General features: G+C 44.2%; 1 protein-coding gene across 1 annotated transcript; it reads left to right on the forward strand.

Annotated features, from left to right (window-relative positions):
- The first annotated feature begins 195 nt into the window (after nucleotides 1-195).
- Nucleotides 196-21,689, forward strand: LOC133139965 (leucine-rich repeat-containing protein 43-like). The gene is made up of 13 exons (XM_061259456.1): nucleotides 196-246; nucleotides 1,608-1,646; nucleotides 6,653-6,775; nucleotides 12,878-12,988; nucleotides 13,516-13,655; nucleotides 14,866-15,104; nucleotides 15,641-15,798; nucleotides 16,424-16,634; nucleotides 17,759-17,898; nucleotides 18,471-18,548; nucleotides 19,716-19,940; nucleotides 20,944-21,043; nucleotides 21,150-21,689. Exons 1-13 carry the CDS (start codon nucleotides 196-198, stop codon nucleotides 21,254-21,256), a joined length of 1,722 nt encoding a protein of 573 aa, XP_061115440.1. The 3' UTR covers nucleotides 21,257-21,689.
- Nucleotides 21,690-21,904: the final 215 nt, after the last annotated feature.

Genomic DNA, 21,904 nt, shown 5'->3' on the forward strand with positions numbered 1-21,904 from the left:
AGAATTGCTAAATGTACACCGAATATTATCTTGCGAGATAATCTGAGTTCAGCGCAGAATCTGGTCAACCACGTCTCCTGGGCTCCTAGTTGTGGAAGAACACAGCGGAGGTGGACTTCTGAAGGTTTTTTTTATTTTTTATTTTAAACCTTCCTTTACAAACAGTGACAGACTTAAATGTGACACACACCGCACATGTCAATCGAATATGAAAAGGGCAAAGCAACCCTGCAGGGGCACCCCTGGGTAGGTTGGAAGGCCCCCGTTTGACTAATTCAGTGTAATTTTGAGTGTGTCACTGAGCGTTGGTGGTTTTAGCTTTCATTTGTAGATTTTACTTAGATTTTAACCAGAGTGCCCACACCTAAAGGCTTTCTAGTACTGTGAAACCCAAGAGGTGTAGATGAAGCGTAGACAAAAATTGCTCACTACCCTGTGGCTGAAAAACTGACTTATCTGGCGTATTTGTGCTACGTGTATTGTGTTTAATGTGCTGAACCCCCACCCTAACCCCCAAACAAAAGTTAGCATTTCCTCCCAGGACCAGGACTTTGCAGTCTTCTCACCATTTTTGCCCAGTAATTCTGCTAAGTTGGATGGAAAATATCCGTGGACAACCATTTTCAAGTCATACCACAGAATGGAATGAACTAATACACAATTGGTTTTAATAATAACATGCATAATGATTGGCGACGTCATACGCATAGCATTAATACTGAATAAGCACAACAACCTGCCTAATATCTGTGCGGAATTTATGCTTTGTTGTTTTCCATTTATAACATGACAGGAACCGCACACGCACATACATGTCCTTTCACACAAAATAACTCCTTATAGCCAAAGGCCCGAGTTGAAATCCAGATCGACCACACTCAGTGTGCTGTGTCCTTGAGAATATTTTTGATGTTCAGTGATATTCATGTTTCTATTTTATTTTTTTAATAACACGGAAAACAAATAAATAAAATAGGACCCTCAGAAACACAAAAGGTTTGTAACTGTAACCGACTTTGTCGATACGAGAACAAACTAATTTTTCACAAAACCTTGGGGAATTTGCCTCCCCATGTTCTGTCCCTAGAGCTTCTCTGTATCGAGTCTTTTCATGTAACAATTTCCTGCCACTATACTTCTTACCCTTTGACCTGATGGGTCAGGTGGAGCGAGGAATAGCTAATGGGAATAACACAAATAAAAATGTACACATTATGGAAACACTGTGATTAAAGAAGATGAATACTCCGAAAACCTATATCTGTGCCCTTTTTTGTTTCTCTGAGCCCCTTTCATCTGGTGTGTAAATCGCTATACATTACCGTTTTCTTCTTGACCAGAAGTGGTAATGACATTATGGGGCATCAGTAATTTGCCATTAGGCAACTATTAGCCTACTAGGTCTATGATGATAATAGCAATAATAATAGGTAACGGGATAGTAATAATGATAATTCTGGAAAACTGCGTCCTATGTGTACGATCAAGCTTTTTATTGTTTACGGCCTCTCAGCTTGTTACAATAGTAGGCTATTCCGTTCTGTCACTCAAGGGACAGTACGGGGGGGGGGGGGGCATCCACAGCGTCAACAACAACGCGTTGCCAGGCAACCTTTGGGGACGGTCACACTGTCTGGCAGGTGGTGGTAAGTTCGCTCAGTCATAAACAGTCTTGTCTTGCGTAAATAGTGTTGTGTTATATGGAGTTGCAAAGGAAGACATTTAGAACAAAAAGTGCTCAAGTAGGTTACTTTAACGAAGACGCAGTGGCGAACGTTGTCCCCTCTCTGTCGCCTCGCGGGGACCTCTTCCTCTCTTTCCTTCTTGGGAATGAGTAACCGAACCGTGTCTTCTGCTTTCGAGAAGGAACTGCATCGCCTGAGTCTACATAACTTCCCCTGTGGACAAGGGAGCTGGGTGCGTCCTTTATCTTCAAAATAATAATAATAATAATAATAATAATAATAATAATAATAATAATAATAATAACTCCGGGGTTTAGCAGAGTAGCCTGCGGAATCTAGTACGAAGGTAACGCAGGTTAAGCCAATAAGTTCTCAAAAGAACCCAGAAGTGGGCGGAAATATAATGTAGCCTAAACTCCTGCGTGAGGTGAAAAAAATATAAAAAATATAAAAAGAAATTTAATGAAACATTTTACGAGAGGATAGATAGTATATTTAGAATGTGTTCTATATTAAATCAAGGGGCAGTTAGTCTTGTGGATGACTGAAGTCTAGCAGCATCTTGGCATTACTCTGTGGATGGGAGAAATCCCTTGAACATAGGCCAACAGCTCGTACACAAAAAAACATTGAGTTGACCAATGGAGGTTTTATGTTTTATTGATGTTAGCCATGGCCTTCGTCGTGACACATTTTTACATAATTACATAACACATAATTATTTAGAAGCGTTTTTAAAAAGTAGACCACAAGGAAGGGCAACGAATTTCCTTCCAGGTCGGAAATGTTACTCAGACCGGAAATGTGTGATAATGTACGATTGATAGAAATCAGCTGAAGGTAAATTCCCGGGTGATATCATAAAGTAAGTATGTTGTTGGCAGTTGCTGGCGTTAGCTATGTAATGCAGTTGAGGCAGTTACCTTGGGCGTGTTGAAGTTTAGGGGTCACCCAGTGCTGGATAGTCTCCAGTCTAGTGTGTAGGTAATTAATGACCCTAGATCTTGCTGATTTTTTAACATAAAATATAATGCATTTCCATGATATAAAATGTTTTGGGAAACACATAGTAAATGCAAAATATATCATAATTATATTTCATGATAAGTTTATTATTTTTTGTGATCATTTTTTTTTTATTTCATGAGAGAAGGGGGTCAGAAATACAAAAATAAGGATGAGAATATGCAATAACTTGCTTAACTTAATGTGCTGGTTTATACTACATACATATGTACACACATGCACATACATACATACACATTCTAAGTGTTTTACATTATGAAGTGCATGCAGCATGTTTACATTTGACAATATATCAAATGTGTATTTATGCAATATTCTGAAATACAGTGACACAATTGCTCTGTACTCCAGCACACTGGATTGAAATTCAAGAATGCATTTGTATAAATACGTATGCATAAAAAGGGCTGCAATTCCTACTTGGTTCACCTGGTACAGACGTAAATACCCATAAATTAAAGTTGACAGTCTGCACTTAAACCTAATATTCATTGTTTCATTTCAAATCCAATGTGCTGAAGTACCCAGTCAAAACAAAAACATTTCCAATACTGTAAATGCATTTTATTTTTATAAATATCAGTGAATAAATTTGAATATAGTATCATGTCCATTCAGTGTATTGAAAAGTTCATGTGACTGGCTGATTTTACTATTCCTTATTCACCCTTAATGGTTGCTGTTTCATTCTCACGGTAAACCAAACTACCATGTGAAGTTGTACATTAAATTTTTATGTAATATATGGGAGTTTTAAATCATGTTTTAGAGGAGCACTCTCACGCCTGTTTAAGTTGTAGGCATTTTTAAAATCACCGTCAGTGTAGCCGTTTCCTAAATATGGGGCAAAACTTCTAAGGGCAAACATGTACAGTGAGTCTCCAGCCTGTGTTTCCCAGAAGGTAACGGGTGCTCAAACTCCACCCTTGAACGCAGAGACCGGTTTATGGATGACCACCCATGCAAGTGATCACATAACACTCCCACGAAAATAGGGTAACATTAGCATACAAATATCACGGCTAGCCTGAGCGATATGACGGACAGCTCTGACTTTGCCAAGTTAGAGGACAACCTTTTCGATTTTGACGAAGAAATACAGTGGGAGCAATAATTATTTGATCCCTTGCTGATTTTGTAGGTTTGCCCACTTACAAAGAATGGATCTGTGTAGAATTTTAATCATAGGTACATTTTAACATTGAGAGACAGAATATCACAAAATAATCCACAATAACAACATCATATAAATTTAATTAATTTATTATCGTATTTTTGCATGAAATTTGATCCCCTACCAATCAGCAATAATTCTGGCTCCCACAGACCAGTTAGTTTTCCATTAAGAAGCACTCCTAATCTCAACTCATTACCCAAAACACCTGTGTCAACTCGTTACATCGTTATGTAGCTGTATAAAAGACACCTGTCCACACAATAATTCAGATTCCAACGTTTCCACCATGGGCAAGACAAAGGAGCTGTCTAAGGACATCAGGGACAAAATTGTAGACCTGCACAAGGCTGGGATGGGCTACAAGAAAATAAGCAAGCAGCTTGGTGAGAAGTTAACAACTGTTGGAGCAATTATTAGAAAATGGAAGAAACACAGAGTCACCACCAATCGCCCTCGGTCTGAGGCTCCACGCAAGATCTCGCCTCGTGGGGTATCAATGATCATGAGAAAGGTCAGGGATCAGCCCAGTACTACACAGGAGGAGCTTGTTAATGACCTGAAGGCAGTTGGGACCACAGTCACGAAGAGAACCATCAGTAACACACTACACCATGAAGGATTAAAATCCTGCTGCGCGCGCAAGGTTCCTCTGCTGAAGAAGGCACATGTACAGGCCCGTCTGAAGTTTGCCAAAGAACACCTGGATGATCCAGAGGAGGCTTGGGAGAAGGTGATGTGGTCAGATGAGACCAAAATAGAGCTATTTGGCATCAACTCGACTCGCTGTATTTGGAGGAAGAGAAATGCTGAGTACAACCCCAAGAACACCATCCCCACTGTGAAGCATGGAGGTGGAAACCTTATGCTTTGGGGGTGTTTCTCAGCTAAGGGGACAGGACGACTTCACCGTATCGAGGGGAGGATGAATGGGGCCATGTACCAGGAAATTTTGGGCGACAACATCCTTCCCTCAGTGAGAGCACTGAAAATGGGTCGTGGATGGGTCTTCCAACATAACAATGACCCAAAACATACGGCCAAGGCAACAAAGGAGTGGCTCAAAAAGAAGCATATTAAGGTCCTGGAGTGGCCTAGCCAGTCTCCAGACCTAAATCCCATCGAAAATCTGTGGAGGGAGCTGAAGCTTCGAGTCGCCAAGCGACAGCCTCGGAACCTTAAGGATTTGGAGAGGATCAGACCAAAGAGGAGTGGACCAAAATCCCTCCCAAGATCTGTGCAAACCTGGTGAAAAACTACAATAAACGTCTGACCTCTGTGCTTGCCAACAAAGGTTTCTCCACCAAGTATTAAGTCCTATTGTTCTATAGATCAAATACTTATTTCATGTGAAAATATGATATTAAATTTATAAAAATTTATATGATGTTGTTATTGTGGATTATTTTGTGATAGTCTGTCTCTCAATGTTAAAATGTGCCTATGATTAAAATTCTACACAGTTCCATTCTTTGTAAGTGGGCAAACCTACAAAATCAGCAAGGGATCAAATAATTATTGCTCCCACTGTAAGTGTAACTTTTGAACTGGAATTTCCAGTGGAAGAATTGCGTGAGCAAGAGAGACAGCGGAGGAACACAGACAACGGAAACACAGAGGTTGCATCACAGCCAAAAATGACTTTGAACCCTTGCTACATCCTGCAGTACATACCAACTTCTTCTGCAGCAATAAGATGATTAATTGGAAGGAAGTATCCATAGCTTCGGCTGCCTCGCCCTCCACTGACTGTTCGCCCTTCGAAGTTTTGCCCCTCATTTAGGAAACGGCTACACTGATGGTGATTTTAAAAATGCCGACACACATAATTTAAGCATTTAATCCAAATAAACTCAACTGAAACAAGCGTGACAGTGCTCCTTTAATCTTACTATGGGAGAGTAAGAGTTTCAGCCGCACAGGCCGATTCCCCTGCGCTGGGAAACCAAACACACACAGCTATGACTGCCAGACGTCTGCACTGGGCCAGGTGTGTGTGACTATGGTGGACTAGTCCTGACAGATACTTAGATTCCAGAGTGTACAGGTACAACTGCTACAACTTCTGAAGCGTTGCTTTTTCTGCAGTCAGAGCAGTAAAAAATGAGTGTTTCTGGCCACTGCAATATTATCGGTAAAGTGACTGAGCAGGGCTCAAATGCTAACATAGTGGCTGTGTCTTCATTGGCTCACTGAAACATTAGCACTCCCATTAGTTTTTATTTGTATAGCGTTTCTTCACCCTGTACAGAGCAGCCAAAAGGCAAACACCAGACCTGAACCCCCAAAATAGCGAGTGAGGTAAAAAATAAAAAAACTGTCTAGTGGGGAGAAAAATTCTCAGATAGCGGTGAGAAAAAAAAACTACATTTCAGGAGGAGCCCGGCTATAGAGGGGAGCCCATCCTCCGCTGGCCAGCAAGGTGTAATAGTAGATGGATATAACAGAGATATCTATCCATTGCAGAGATTATATATTTGCTAAATATTGGAATGACGCAGAGTCATTGTGAATGACTGCGCTGAACGCTAATGCTAAAGCGAGGGACAGCCTGTAGCCCAGTGGTATATGACTGGGATCCAGAAGGTTGGAAGTTCAAGCCCTGGTGTGGCCTCAACAAGATCTGTTTGGCCCTTGAGCAAGGCCCTTAACCCCACATTGTCCCCTGCTTAGTCTAATCAACTGTAAGTCGCTTTGGATAAAACCGTCAGCTGAATAACTGTAATTTATTGTCTGCAATGTAATGCTAAGTCTTCATTGGCGACAGGAGGCGGAGACTTGGGGCCCTCAGGCTGCAGCCTCGCAGGAGCGGTCTGTGACGTCACCAGCCCGCCTCGCCCACAACGCCGTGTGCGAGTATTTCACAACCCTGCGAATCGTGGACAAGGGGGTGAGTTCGTGTCTAGTTTGACTTCCTTCCCCAGCGAGGTCTTTCCCTTTAAAGATGTGCTAATATAAATATATTTTGCGTCTCATTCCATTGGATGACGACTCATACACTTGAAAGACACCACCTCACCATCTGAAAAAGAAAAAAAAAGAAAAGAAAAAGCTTCAGATTACCCACGTTGTATGCTCGTTGTATGATTCACATGTAACATACCCAAAGCAAAATGAACACTGCACAGAACAGCATAATCTTATTCAGGGGGGTGCCTTGGCTTCCGTCGGGCTTTGGGGTATGTAATATTTGATGTGCTCACGCTCAGTGTTGTGAGTAGTTGTGCGGAAATATAAAAGTGGAACCGACGGCGGAAAGAAGCTGCTTCCCGCGCTCGATCTGGGGGTGTATGGCTGGTCTTTGCTTGGTTATTTTTTTAGCAGACGTGGTTTTCAATTGTATTTATTTATTTTATTCGTACAGCGAGATTGTCACAAAGCACCTTTACAGAATAGCCTGGGCCTGAGTCCCCCTCAATGCAAGCCTGGAGCGACAGCGGCCGGGAAAAACTGCCTGACTAACAGGGCAGAGCAGAACCAAGCTCAGAGGGGGACCTCATCTGCTTCTGGCCAGCACTGGGCCAAACAGTGAGTTTAACAGTAGCGTTTATATGTAATATATAACTAAATTAAATGAATATATTTAGTCATTAATCATACAAACAATAAATTATGCAAATAATAATTATGCAGATGACAAATATAGATGTATTATCCGGGAAGATTCGTAGCAGGCAGAAGTAGCAGGTTAGCTGGAGCCAGGGTCAGGTTGTGCTGCTTGAGCTACAGCTCCAGGCCAGAGCCCGGAGCAGGGGGAGGAGGGCAGAAACAATCGATCAATTTTTTCTTCGTCACAAAGCAGCTTTACCGAGAAACCGGGCCCCAAGAGTACGCCTAGGGCAACAGTGGCAAGGAAAAACTCCCCGGCAACAGGAAGCAACCTTGAGCAGAACCTGACTCAGTAGGGGAACCATCTGCCGCTGGTTGCACCGGTTTGTAGAAAGAATCATTTTAAACAGAAAACCAGATTAAATAAAACTACATAAATGTCCAATTATAAAGTTGAAGCAGAGATGAGGTAGAGGGATGGCAGGAAAACCAATGGGTGGCGCTGTCAGGGAAGGGGACAGGCTTGGTGCTACAGCCGAATCAGCAGTGGCAGGAGGGAGGTGCACAGCTGGTCTTAGGCTGGACCTCCGCCCAGGAGGGGATGCGCAGGGAAATTTGGGCTAGCGCTCTGGGCAGGTGCCGAGAGCGGGGAGAAGAGGTAAGTAACATTGTTAGGGGGTCCAGATGGTAATTGATGAATCACAGCAGGAGACAGAGGTGCCTGCGTGCGATAAGGAGAACCAGCAGATAAGGCAGAATAAGGCTATGGCAGCATAGCTAAGGCAGTGGCCAACACAGCCATGAGGGCATGCTTGAGACAGTCACCACCAGACCATGACTGGTTATGCTTAACACAGCACTACCGACAATGATCCACTGACAGCACTAACTGCCAAGTCCACCAGAGACTCTGTAGCTATAACTATAGGACAGACTAAAGAGATATGTTTTTAGCCTAGTTTTAAATAAAGTGATAGTGTCTGCACCCAGAACATGAGCAGGCAATTTGTTCCACAGGAACGGAGCATGATAGGAAAAGGCTCTGCTACCTATGGAACTTTGAGTTATTCTAGGAATAACAAGGAGGCCTGCACCCTGCGAACGGAGTATTCGTGAGGGAGTATAAGGATGAAGTAAATTATTTAAATACAGAGGGGCAAGCCCATGTAAGGCTTTAAAAGTCAGAAATAGTATTTTGTAATCTATTCGGAATTTAAAAGGCAGCCAGTGAAGCAAAGCTAACACTGGGCTGATGTGCTCAAATCTCCTTGTTCTAGTGAGAATACGAGCTACTGAATTTTGAATTAGCTGGAGCCATTTCATAGAGGAATTTGCATATCCAGACAAAAGAGCATTGCAGTAATCTAATCTTGAGGTAACAAAAGCATGGACTAGCTTTTCTGCATCATTTAGGGACAGTATTTTCCAAATTTTGGAGATATTCTTCAAGTGATAAAAAGCAACCCGAGAGATGTTTTTAATATGTGCATCAAACGCAAGATCTGGATCAAAAGTAACACCAAGGTCTTTGATGACAGCACTTGAACTGATGGAAATTCCATTAATGTTTAGCCTATCGTCATATGTCTCAAGGACTTGGGCCCCACTACCATTATCTCGGTCTTATCTGAGTTTAGCAAAACAAACACAAGTACAGAGATGCAGCCACTGTCAGAAGAGTGAGGTCATTGAATTCTTTAACCAGGGCTGTTTCAGTGCTGTGGAAGGGTCTAAAACCAGATTGAAAAACTTCCAATACATGATTGGGGTGCAGAAATGAACCAAGTTGTTTTGAAATGACCTTTTCTAGTACTTTACACAGGAACAGGAGGTGGGTCTGTAGTTGGACAAATCTTTCACATCTAAGTTTGGCTTCTTAAGAAGTGGTTTGATGACTGAAAGTTTAAGAGTCTGTGGTACGTGTCCAGATGCTAAAGAAGCATTGACAATATGTAGGAGTGGTGATCCAGTCACTGGTAGTAGCTTTGTTGGGATAGGGTCTAGAAGACAAGTAGAAGATTTAGAAGAATTAACTATGGTATCAATGAGCTCTATTGGAGTAAAAGAGTTCAGATAGGCCATTGGTCCTTCCGAGGATTCTGCATCTATGTGTTGAGTGGATGGAAGGACAGACCCTGTAGGAGGGGTGGCAGAAGAACTTTGAATCTAGTCCCTGATTTTTATAATTTTGTCATCAAAGAAATTAATGAAATCATTGCTACTGAACGATATTGAGACACAGGGATCAACATGATTCTTAGTCAGTCTGGCAACAGTTTTAAACAGGTGCCTAGGATTGTTTCTGTTTTCATCAATTAAGGTATAGAAATATGATGAACGTGCTGTGGAGAGGGTATGTTTGTAGGTTAGTAGGCTGTCTTTCCAGGCATGGAGCAATACCTGCAATTTCATAGAGCGTTATTTACGCTCAAGTTGGCGTGAAGCTTGCTTGAGAGCACGAGTACCAAGTCATTGTACCAAGGTGCAAATTTCTTATGGCAAACCTTTCTCTCTTAAGAGGTGCGGTAGTATCCAGGGTTCTGCAAAGTATGTTATTCATGTCATCAGTCAGCTGAGCAATTAAGTTAATGCTAGTTGTGTATGCATTTTGGCTGGAGCCAAGGAAATCCCCACAGTGCACAAATGAGTCTGGCAGCTCATTAATAAAAGCATTTGCAGTCCAGGAGGAAAGCTTACGGCTAAAGTAGAGCGTAGGATCTGGTGACACATGACAAACTTGTGAAAGTTGAGAAGTAATGAAATAATAAGTCTGATAGCAGGATTTTTAGGCATGACTGCTATATTTGCTATTTCTGTGTCATAAATTGGTTGTTAAGACCAGATCCAGAGTAACAAAACAACGATTAGTGGATGGTAAAAGTGGTAAAATTGAAAGAGAGAAGCAGGACAGCAGAAAGGGGGGAAAAGAGATACCTGTGTGCAATTAGGAAAACCCCGCCAGAATTACACTATGGCAGAATTACACTATGGCAGAATTACACTATGGCAGAATTACTCTATGGCAGAATTACACTATGGCAGAATTACTCTATGGCAGAATTACTCTATGGCAGAATTACACTATGGCAGAATTACTCTATGGCAGAATGACACTATGGCAGAATTACTCTATGGCAGAATTACACTATGGCAGAATTACTCTATGGCAGAATTACACTATGGCAGAATTACACTATGGCAGAATTACTCTATGGCAGAATTACACTATGGCAGCATAACTAGGAGACAAGAGGCAAGGGACCGGCACAGACATGAGGGCGACCCTAAGGCGATCAACACCAGACCACGGCTAGATCCACACAACACAGAGGGTCCATGATATTGCGACTTAGTCCACCAGAGACTTTCCGGTCCATGCCAACACCAAGCCGTGTCCCTCAACCAAAGGATTTGCTACATACAGTAAATCCTCAAATTGTGTCCGGGATTCTATTTGAAGCAGGGCCTCGGATAATAGCTGGGGGCGTGGCCGATTGGGACAAATAAAGGCCGGCCGCCAAATACAAGCCGGGGTAATATTGCCTACAAGTAGGGCTATCAGTCCATGAGCACTAGAAGACATTGTTTCGATTTAACTCATTTCAATAAAAGAGCTCTTTTTAATATTTTGTCCTACACCATGGGTCTCCAACACGTTGCTCTCAAGCTACCAGTCGCTTGCCGCCCGCTTCTAAGTAGCTTGCCAAAGGCTATACATTTAAACACAATTGTTGCCGCAAGGCATTCCAGCCTATAAATTTAATAAAAAGTAAATCAGGCAAAATTAAAAATTAACTCAATTTAGGCTACTTGGCTACGCAATAAGGTTTCCATGTATTTACAGCACAGCGCACGTTCAATGAATGAATGAAAGCGGCTTCCTTGGCTCGCAATAAAGAGACGGGTGGAAATCCCGACACTCTTTCAACTACATAAAACTTAACAGTGAACCATCAGACACCATGGCAGAAGGACTTAAGGTGTGATCTGAGTGATGAGGAGTGGTCAAAAATATTATCAGATACCGGGAGATATATAAAGGAGGCTAGGGGGAAATTTACTCAGTACAAGGTAATACATAGGTTTTATTTTACTCCTTCTAGGCTCCACAGGATGGGCCTGCTGACCAATAATTTATGTTGGAAATGTCAGACAGAAACAGGAACATTCTTTCATGCTATTTGGGAGTGTGGACTTGTTTACCCATTTTGGAAGAAAGATAGGGGAGTGGCTGGGTACGACGATACCTGTGTCACCAAGAATATCCCTACTGGGAGACCAAACAGAATTGTCCAATATTTCAAGGGATGACCTGGTAATGATAAATGCAGGGGTGGTCACGGCTGCCCGAATGATCCTCGGATGATGGAAAAGTACATCCTCTCCAGGCATTAAAAAATGGATGGAAGCTATGTTAGAAATAGTATCATATGAACATATGTTTGGCTAGAGTCAATAATGAAGGTGGGAAATTTGAGAGGTCATGGGATCGATTTTTCGCTCACAGCGCAGCTGGGACACTGTGTTGATCTGGATGTACTGCTGTTGATAAATGTTTATTTTGGTTGCTTTTCGTGTATATATTTCGCATAGGCCTTTAAATGTTGTATAACTAAAAGTAATAATACTGTCTGTTTGTGTATAATTGACGAAATAAAAACTTTAATAACAAAAAAAGAAAAACAGTGAACCATCAAATACCCCCCAGATTTCAGTGCCCATCAGTCCCAACATTTAGCAATAGAATCAAACAGTCCAAAAGTAAATTAAATCCCAAGCCAAAGCGAAAATCTTTTGATAGCCTACCGGTATGCTGCTCCAAACGAAACGCATGTCTCACAATAAAACGCACTTTAGGAAAAAAAGATCCTTAACTTGCTGTTATCTACGCTAATTTGTTATTGTTCATGAAGGCGTGTCTGGCAAGTTGTTATTTTATGGATTCTGGACTTGTATGTGATTTATTGTGTTTGAGAATATTAGCAATAAACTAAGTCTGTTAAGACTGACACTATGACTTACCAAACGGTGTTTCCTGATTAGCCTACACTAATTGATTTCTGAACGGTTACAGGAAGTGTTGAACAGTGTTGGCCCACTTTAAGTGTAGCCTTTTACTTTGTTTCTAAGAATAAAATTCTACAACAGAAGCCTAATAATAAATAAAGGCCTGCCTCGAATACGAGCCTGCCCCAAATAAAGGCCTGTGCTTTCTGCAGCCTAAGTAAATAAAAGACCCCAGACACAATTTGAGGATTTACAGTAGGTAAGAATTTCAGCGGGTAAATCGTTCCACAGGAGAGGGACTCAAGAGGAAAAGGCTCTATTGCCTAGAGTACATCTACGCACTCGATGTGTTTTCTGTGCCGGTGTGGTTTTCTGCTCAGATGGGGCTGATAGGCCGGGCTTCACGCTCTATTTCCGTCTGATAACCCCATTCCAGGTCTCAGTCATCGATGACGGTGTGCTGAGGTTCGCCAGGCTGAAAGAGCTGGTGCTGACGGCCAACCACATCTCCCACCTCCCGTCCGCACACCTCCCCAGGTCCCTCCGGGTGAGTCTCGGGGAAGACTCGTGGGCTGCCAGAATGCCACAATGAGAGAATCAGTGGTGCCAGAAGGGTTGGGGGTGGTATGACTGTACAGCCCTTGTTACAGAGATAGATTTCTTTTTTAGATTAGATACAGATTTTCACAGAAAACATTTTATGACAGTAAGTGGTCGTGGTTACCAGTGCAAAAGTGGAAAAAAACTCAATGCAAAGTGAGAGAAAGAGAGATAACTTTATCTGCAGTCTGTGCTTACTAACAAGCAGGCGGAGGGTGTCTTATCTGTCCACTGGTAAATCACCTCACTTTGCAGCCTCAAACCACCCAGCTTTTCCCCCGAAGAGAGGCAGCTGCGCTCTTCAGGCACCTTAGCCACCAGGCTATAGGCCCCTTAGGCACTAAGCTTTAGCACTAGCCTAGAGGCAACTTAGCCGCTAGGCTATAGGCACCTCAGCTGCTAGGCGACAGGCCCCTTAGCCACTAGGCTATAGTCCCTCTCTTGTATTTGTGTGAGCTTGTCTCTGCTCCCCAGGTGCTGGAGGTGTGTGCTAACCAGGTAAGCAGCCTGCAGGGCCTATCCCAGCATCCCCCTCCCCATCTGCAACACCTGGGGCTCGCCTTCAACAAGCTAGGCTCCGCCTCCGACGCACAGCTCCTCACAGCCTCCTTCTGGTCAGTATCGCCATTGAGACGGGACTTTAGCAGTCACCATCCGTCTTACATCATCACTGTACGTAACAAAGAGCAGACATTACTTCATCACTCTATGTCACAAAGAGCAGACATTACATCATCACTCGAGGAAAACGGTTTCTAATATTACACAGTTCCAGTTCAAACAATATAAACATTCTGTTAAGCTGCTTCACTTCACTTTCTCCACAAGCATTGAGCTTTTTGAATGTGGCTGTCATTACCCCAAGCATCCAGCAGGTGGACACAAAGACTTGCGTGTGAAGGGAGATCACAGATTGTCTCCACCTACAAGATACTCAGCTCCATTTGAGTCTCCCTGCCATTGAAACCGAAACATTTGTTGTCTGTCTTCTGAATATTAATGAATAAGATTTAACAAATATTGTGGCACGGGCCCTGTTGGGTACTTGTTAAGGCACTGTTCTTATGTGTGGATGGGGCCCACAGTCTGGTTAAGCCACTGTGCTAGTGTGTTTTGTCTGCAGAATGTTTACATTACAATTATTGAGCTGATGCTTTTATCCAAAGCAATTTACAGTTGATTAGACTAAGAAGGGGCTAGTCCCCTCCTGGAGTAATGTGGGATTAAAGGCCTTGCTCAAGGGCCCCAACAGTTAGATCTTATCGTGGCTACACTGGGGTTTAAACCAACCTTCCAAGTCCCAGGCAAGCACCTTATCCACTAGGCTACAGACACTTTAGCCACTAGGCTATAGGCACCTTAGCCACTAGGTTTTAGGCACTTTAGCCACTAGGCTACAGACACCTTAGCCACTAGGCTACAGACACCTTACCTACTAGGTTATATGCACCTTAGCCACTAGGCTACAGACACTTTAGCCACTAGGCTATAGGCACCTTAGCCACTAGGTTTTAGGCACTTTAGCCACTAGGCTACAGACACCTTACCTACTAGGTTATATGCAATTTGGCCACTAGGCTACAGACACTTTAGCCACTAGGCTATAGGCACCTTATTCCCTAGGCTACAGACACCTTATCCACTAGGTTATATGCACCTTAGCCACTAGGCTACAGACACTTTAGCCACTAGGCTATAGGCACCTTATCCACTAGGCTACAGACACCTTATCCACTAGGTTATGGGCACCTTAGCCACTAGGTTTTAGGCTGCCCCCTCCGTAAGGAGGTCCATTTCTCCTCCTGATGGGTGTTCTGCCCCCAGGCCTGCGCTTGTGTCTCTGGACCTGAGCTGGTGTGGGTTTGTGGAGCAGCTGGTCCTGGTGGACTCGCTCTCCACGCTGCCCCAGCTCAGGACCCTGGGTCTGGAGGGGAACCCCCTCACCCTGACCCCCTCCTACCCCGGCCTCCTCCTGGACAGCCTGCCCAGGCTGCTGTACCTGGACGGCCGCCGGGTGACACCTGACGAGCGGCATGGTTTCCACGGCATGGCCCGCAGACGAGGTGACGGGAGGGGGCTCTCCTTGTGCTACCCTGCACACTTCCGCTAATCCAGGGAACTGGTGATATCTGATGAATTACAGAATCAGTCTAAGGGCGCTTTCACACCTGCCTCATTTAAATCGGTTTAAAGTTTAAATCAAACCCCCCCCCCCCCCCCCCTCTTGTTCAAATATGTGCAGTGTTAAAGTATAAGCCTTAAATAAATATTGATTCAAGTATAAATTTTCACCTGCGTTTAAAGGAGATTAATGATTAAAGAAACAGGGAATTCATTTCCTTATCTGGCAATATTTCCAGTAAACTGTGGGAATGCAATTGAACAGCTTTTATTCAGACTGTGTTTGTGGTTTCCAGTCTTGATATAAAAATAGCACTAATGCCTAATTCACACACACCTTTCACAAGAATCAAAATTGCCGCAACACTTGAAGTAGAACAGAGATGAAGAACAAATGTACAATCTTTAAAAAAAAAATAAGATTGTAAAACAACAGTATCAGCAAATAATAATAAAAAAATTTGATGACCTCCATCAGATGACATCACAAGTGCGGCGGTTGTCACGGTGACGGTGCAGCGGATGAGAGGGGTACCGAACCCATTGCTGGCCTCCGACAGCAGTGCACCCGAGTTCCCCATCATCACGTACAGCTACCTGGTGACCTACGAGTTCCTGAGTCCCGCGGAGAACAAGGCAGGCCACTCTCCCCGTTCACCTGTGTTTGGTATCATCCCCCTTTCTTTACCTCCATCACCTGCATTTGGTATCATCCCCCTTTCTTTACCTCCATGCATCGCCTGCATTTGGTATCATCCTCCTTTCCTCATTTCCATGCGGATAATGTTCCCCATTGTCCATTCAGAGAGCTTGCCTGCACACTCTGTGCTGGGAATTCCACCGCACGTGAGACCCGGACAAACCTGTTCCCTGGGCCGGTCACGCTTTCACCCCGGAGTCATGACGGGACACGCGAGCCCACAGTGAAACACTTTCACCAGACGTGCGTCAGACGTTTTGAGAGAGACGGAAGGCAGGAAATCCCTAGGCAGCCTTGTGCACCCGAGATCAAACCTCGATCCGTTACCCTAGTCCTAGTGATGAAGATGAAAAGGCACGCCTCTGTGTAAAAGAGTGCATTGTATGAATGTCAGTAACATGATACCACTTCAGGTGATGCCAGGCAATGTCATGTCAGGTAATGTCATGTCAGGGAATTTCAGGTAATGGCAGGTGATGTCCAGTGGTGATGTCAGTGGTGATGTCAGTGGTGATGTCAGTGGTGATGTCCTCTGATGATGTCACTGCTTTGACGCCGCAGGTGGGAAGGGAGTCAGTGGCTCCCCCAGGTCTGGCAGTCTCACTTGCCTCTGACGGGAGTTTGGGTTGCTCCAGAGGACCTGGGGAGCAGGACGAGCCCCCGCAGGAGGTGCAGCGGTATCGGGGGGAGGAACTGCACCCCACCACCCCCCACACAGGCCCCCCGGCTGGGAATGGGGGCAGCAGGTCGTCTGAAAGTGGCTCATGCGCAGGTGATAACACTGATTCCTGCCCATAATGCCCAGGTGATAACACTGATTCCTGCCCATAATGCCCAGGTAATAACATTGATTCCTGCCCATAATTATTCCAGGTAGTCATCAGGACTGTGACGGCAGTAGTACAGTGGTAAGAATTCTGGTCAGTGCTCTGGTCAGTTCTGTGGTCAGTACTGTGTCAGTTCTGTGGTCAGTACTGCCTTTACCACAGCCCATTTTAAGACAGAGGAAGATGGCTATTGTCATGAATGCCATCTGCAGTGTGTGGTTTCCTGGATGTGAACGCACTGTTCCGTGGTGTTTAACCCTGGGGTGTGGGTGTTTGTGTGTCAACACACGTCAGGTTCTGTATTGACATTGGCTCTGGTTCTATAGTAACATTAGTCCCTGTGTACAGACATTATTAAAATGCTCATGGGAGAGTTAGGAGGGGTAATGGGGGAATTCCTTTCACCTAAATGCCCAAGTCTCCTGGTTGCTTCTTTTTAGTGGAAAAAAACCCCCGAAAGAATGACCCTGCACACTACTGAGTATACTGCTTTTTATTGCTCAGCCCCTCAGAAAACTTTTTTGATGTGTGCCTTTATGGGAACTGCTTGTTCTTTTTGTCAACCAGAGAGTGTTGGTCCGTGCACAAAATCTTCACTTTTGAAGATACAGAGACATTTTTGTATTTAATTTAAAAAAAGTAACATTTTACTGTAAGCAATTGACTACTATTTACATAAAAACTTGATCAAGGCTGTCTGAGATCATAAGCAAGGAGCCAACCGAAGGTGGCAGAAGAACTGTGGCAAGGTCTCCAACATGCTTGGAACAACCTCCCTGCTGATTGTCTTATAGAACTGCAGGACAGCGTTGGCCATCTCAGAAAAGTGATGCAGTTTTAACACCGAAAGGTGGTCACAAAAAATATTGATTTGATTCCGTTTTTAACTATTCTGCCAAATTACTCAAATGTTATGTAAAATGTATAGTACATTTATTTAGGACCTTTCATTGAATTAATTCCTTTTTTTTAGTACCCTTCATTTGACCTTGTTATAAAAGTTGGTCTGGCTAAGAGTGGGTGTTGATTGTAAAATGCCCCCCCCCCCCCCCCCCCCCCTCCCCCGCAGTGATGGAGAAGAGCACCCCAAACCTTCCGTGGGCGGATCCGATAGAGTACCGCCATGCCCACGTTTACCACATCACAGACCTGGTCTCCCTCAAGAGCTTCTTCCTTCGAGGGCTACGTGTCACTGTGGAGGAGGAGAAGGTACATCAACCCTGCCAGGTCACATTTTTTAAATGCATAGTACAACCTGTACAGATGGTGTGCCAGCAGCCATGCCATCATGCACCCAGCTCCTGCCAAATGGCTGAAGCTAAGCAGGTGTGGGCTTGCTTAGTGCTTGGGACAACTACAAGTTGCTGCTGGAAGTGGTGTTGGTGGGCCAGTAGGAGGCGATCTTCCCTCTGGCTAGATTATCCACAGTGCCCCAGCGCAGTGGTGGGGCCACCGTTTTTTGGATGAGACGTTAAACCAAGGTCCTGACTCACTGTGGTCATTAAAGATCCCACGACACTCTTCGCAAAGAGTAGGGGGTTCCCTGGTATCCTGGCTAAATTCCCAACCCTGGCTCTTTCAACCTGTCACCTAATCATCCCCTGATTCAATTGGTGAAAACATTGTTCTCTCCCTCTCTGCCTCAGCTGGTGTGTGGTGAATGTTCTGGCGCAGATCCATGAGAATTTACAAAGACATGCAATTAATAACTAAAAAGATGTAAGATCATATGCAGAAAGGTATGATATGAACATAGGTGAAATGGCCATTTGGTTCTACAGGTCCTGTCCTGGCCTGCCTCTCCAGGAGAGAATATGGGCACCAAACCTGTCACTGACAAGAAGAGGACAGCAAAGGAGGTGAGCCACAAATACGGTCCCCACGAAGAACATACACACCACAAATACAGTCTCCACGAAGAACATACACACCACAAATACAGTCCCCACGAAGAACATACACACCACAAATACTGTCCCCACGAAGAACATACACACCACAAATACTGTCCCCACGAAGAACATACACACCACAAATACTGTCCCCACGAAATGTACACACCACAAATACAGTCCCCACGAAACATACACACCACAAATACGGTCTCCACGAAGAACATACACACCACAAATGCTGTCCCCACGAAACATACACACCACAAATACTGTCCCCACGAAGAACATACACACCACAAATACTGTCCCACGAAACATACACACCACAAATACTGTCCCCAGGAAGAACATACACACCACAAATACGGTCTCCACGAAGAACATACACACCACAAATACTGTCCCCACAAAGAACATACACACCACAAATACTGTCCCCACGAAACATACACACCACAAATACGGTCTCCATGAAGAACATACACACCACAAATACAGTCCCCACGAAGAACATACACACCACAAATACAGTCCCCACGAAGAACATACACACCATAAATACTGTCCCCACGAAACGTACACACCACAAATACTGTCCCCATGAAATTATACACACCATAAATACGGTCCCGTATTTGCAAAGACAGACATTTGTCCATTTGAGAAATATGAACTAATACAATATGCACTCCAAAAATGTACTTTATTAGGAACATTTTTTACTTTATTACACCTAGTTAGTCCAGTGCATACAATCATGTAGATACGGGTCAGGAGCTTCAGTCAATGTTCACATCAACAATCAGAATAGGGAAACAATTTGATCTAAGTGACTTGGAATGATTGCTGGTGACAGACAGGGTGGTTTGAGTATCTCAGAAACTGCTGATCTCCTGGGATTTTCACATACACACTAGTCTCTAGAGTTTGCAAAGTATGGTGCAAAGAATTTAAAAAAATCTAGTGAGCAGCAGTTAATAAGAGACGTCAGAGGAGAATGGCCAGACACAACGCATCATAACTCTACAGCTGTAGAAGTCTGAATAATAAGTCTAATAAATACCTAATAATACTGAGTGTATATAAATAAATATACTGTATAATAATGGATAATGGATTCCTCTGATCCAGCAGAGTGCCCGTCCTACAAACAACACCTGCTCCGCTCAGAAGTGCAAGGACAAGAGGCGGAAGAAGGAGAGGCAGGTGGAGCTGGTGCAGGACCCCCCCGTAAGGAGGACCCTGGGCTCGGCTCACCTGGAACTCAAGGACCTGGTATCCGGGGGCAACCAGGTGTACAGGCGGTGTGATTTTGGGGTGCCCACAGAACAGAGCGACAGGACACCCCAGGAAAAGGTGTGACCTCGGCGATAATTGAGCTGTTCATTCTGCCTGTGCGTTAACCAGATTCGCAGGCTGCTGGGTGTTCCATTCTGTTCAGTCATCCCTCCAGTCAACCCTGAGCGTGCCGCTGCTGACTGTGGCCAGCAGCCCCACAGGGGGGTGTGCGGCTGGCTCTGGCACTGTCCAGGGCTGGGAGGTTCAGTCGGCTAAGGTGACGGCGTCATTTCACACCAGCAATCAGGTCACCTGTTTTTTATTTATTTTAATTTAGCATCTCCAATCCCTTGTACACAGTTCAGAAAATTGGAATATGAATGTGCCATATCCTTATGGTACCTTGAGCCTGACGAGGTTGACACGTCCACCCCAAATTATAAAAACCAACGGTCAATTACTTCTTCAGATGACTGATGATTTACAGTCGGTGAGTCTCTACTTGGAGGTGGTGATTCAAGTGGATAACAGGAGATTAATTTTATTTTCTGTCTAATTTAATTCTACTCCCTTCCCAGATATTATCAAGAGGGGGGTGTCAGACATGAGTCTGGGGGGCACGGTTCTGGGTAATCACGGTTTCCTTTCGATCAGCAGCCAATCAAAACCTTGAGAACACAATGTGCAGGTTCTTCAGCCAATCAATAATTAAAAATTATAATTTGTTATTTAGCTGAGTAACTGTGACTAACAGTTGATTAGACTAAGCAGGGAACAAACCCCCCCGGAGCAATGTGGAGTTAAGGTCAAGCTGTGTGGATCTTATTGTGGCTACAGTGGGGCTTCAGCCACCAACCTTCCAGGTCCCAGTCATGTACCTTAGCCACTGGGCTACAGGCTGCAATCAGTGACTTAAATTAATCTCTGGTGTTGAGATGCACAAAAAACCAGCAGACGCTGTGGCCTCTCCAGGACTGGACTCCCAGTCCTGCTCTGAAGCAAGACGGAGCATCGTTGTGTGAGTCTGATCGACGATGTGCAGGCAAAGCCTGTGTGTGACGTTGTTTTACTCTGTTCCAAGGAGCCGAGCAAAAAGGTCAGAGAGGACAAGAAGAAAGAAGAAAAGAAGGCAAAGGCTGGGGGAGAGAACATAGCCACACAGAGAACTACGCCCTCTAAAGGTCAGGAGTGAGATATTTTGGTGGGGACGTGGTGAAGGGAAGGGGTCATCATCATAAAACAAATGAATATTTTGCTGTTATTCTTGGCTCTCTCTCTGCCCCCCAGGTAAGAACAAGGGGAAGAAGGCCAGCGATGCAGAGGCCTTCCACACCCTGCCACGGCCTCTGGTCCTGGAGATCAGCATCCATCTGGACAAGTGGCCAACGGCCTGACAGACACAGACAGACATTCAGACAGGCAGGCAGGCAGACAGACAGAGCCATAAGCTGCCAGAACCAAGATGAATAGCTTACAATAGACTCCATGTCTTACAACTACCGGTACATGTGTTCAGGTTTATCTTTTTCTTTTCTTTTTTTTTCTAGTTTTTTTTTGTCATTTGGCAGACTGTGGCTGGGTTTTGATTCTAAATTGTAGGCTTAGGGGGAATCCCCAAAATTCCAGGATAAAATATGGAGGCCACGCCAAATGGGGTTCGGTTCATAATGATGAAAGGGGATGGAGCTATTATATTCCCTCGCTCCCTCGTTTTTCCTCCTGCCAAGGATATAAAATGATCCAGCAAGAAGGGAAATCCCATAATGCAATGGGATGGGATTCCATGCGCAACGAAGAGGGAAGCGAATCAGTGCGCTTTCAACGGAAGAGGCAATATATTTCTGTTGGAGTTCGGGAGGATCGCGAATAATTCATGATCGTATGTTGAGGAATGGGAAGGGGATTAAAAACTGAGAATTTATCTTTGTCAGACACTTTAGTCTGCATGTTTTGTGTGTGTGTGTGTGTGTGTGTGTGTGTGTGTTTTGTGTTTTTGAGTGAAGTTTAAGAAGTCCTCATTAGTCTGGAGACGGGCTGGTGTG

This window comes from Conger conger, chromosome 11, assembly GCF_963514075.1.
Source record: "Conger conger chromosome 11, fConCon1.1, whole genome shotgun sequence".
NCBI classification, from domain to species: domain Eukaryota; kingdom Metazoa; phylum Chordata; class Actinopteri; order Anguilliformes; family Congridae; genus Conger; species Conger conger.

Bases quoted from the DNA above. Each gene is read 5' to 3' on its own strand.
- LOC133139965 (XM_061259456.1), top strand. From the start codon at position 196: ATGTCAATCGAATATGAAAAGGGCAAAGCAACCCTGCAGGGGCACCCC. The intron at 12,989-13,515 runs GTGAGTCTCGGG...TCTGCTCCCCAG, and splicing joins ACCTCCCCAGGTCCCTCCGG to GTGCTGGAGGTGTGTGCTAA. The intron at 19,941-20,943 runs GTGTGACCTCGG...CTCTGTTCCAAG, and splicing joins ACAGGACACCCCAGGAAAAG to GAGCCGAGCAAAAAGGTCAG.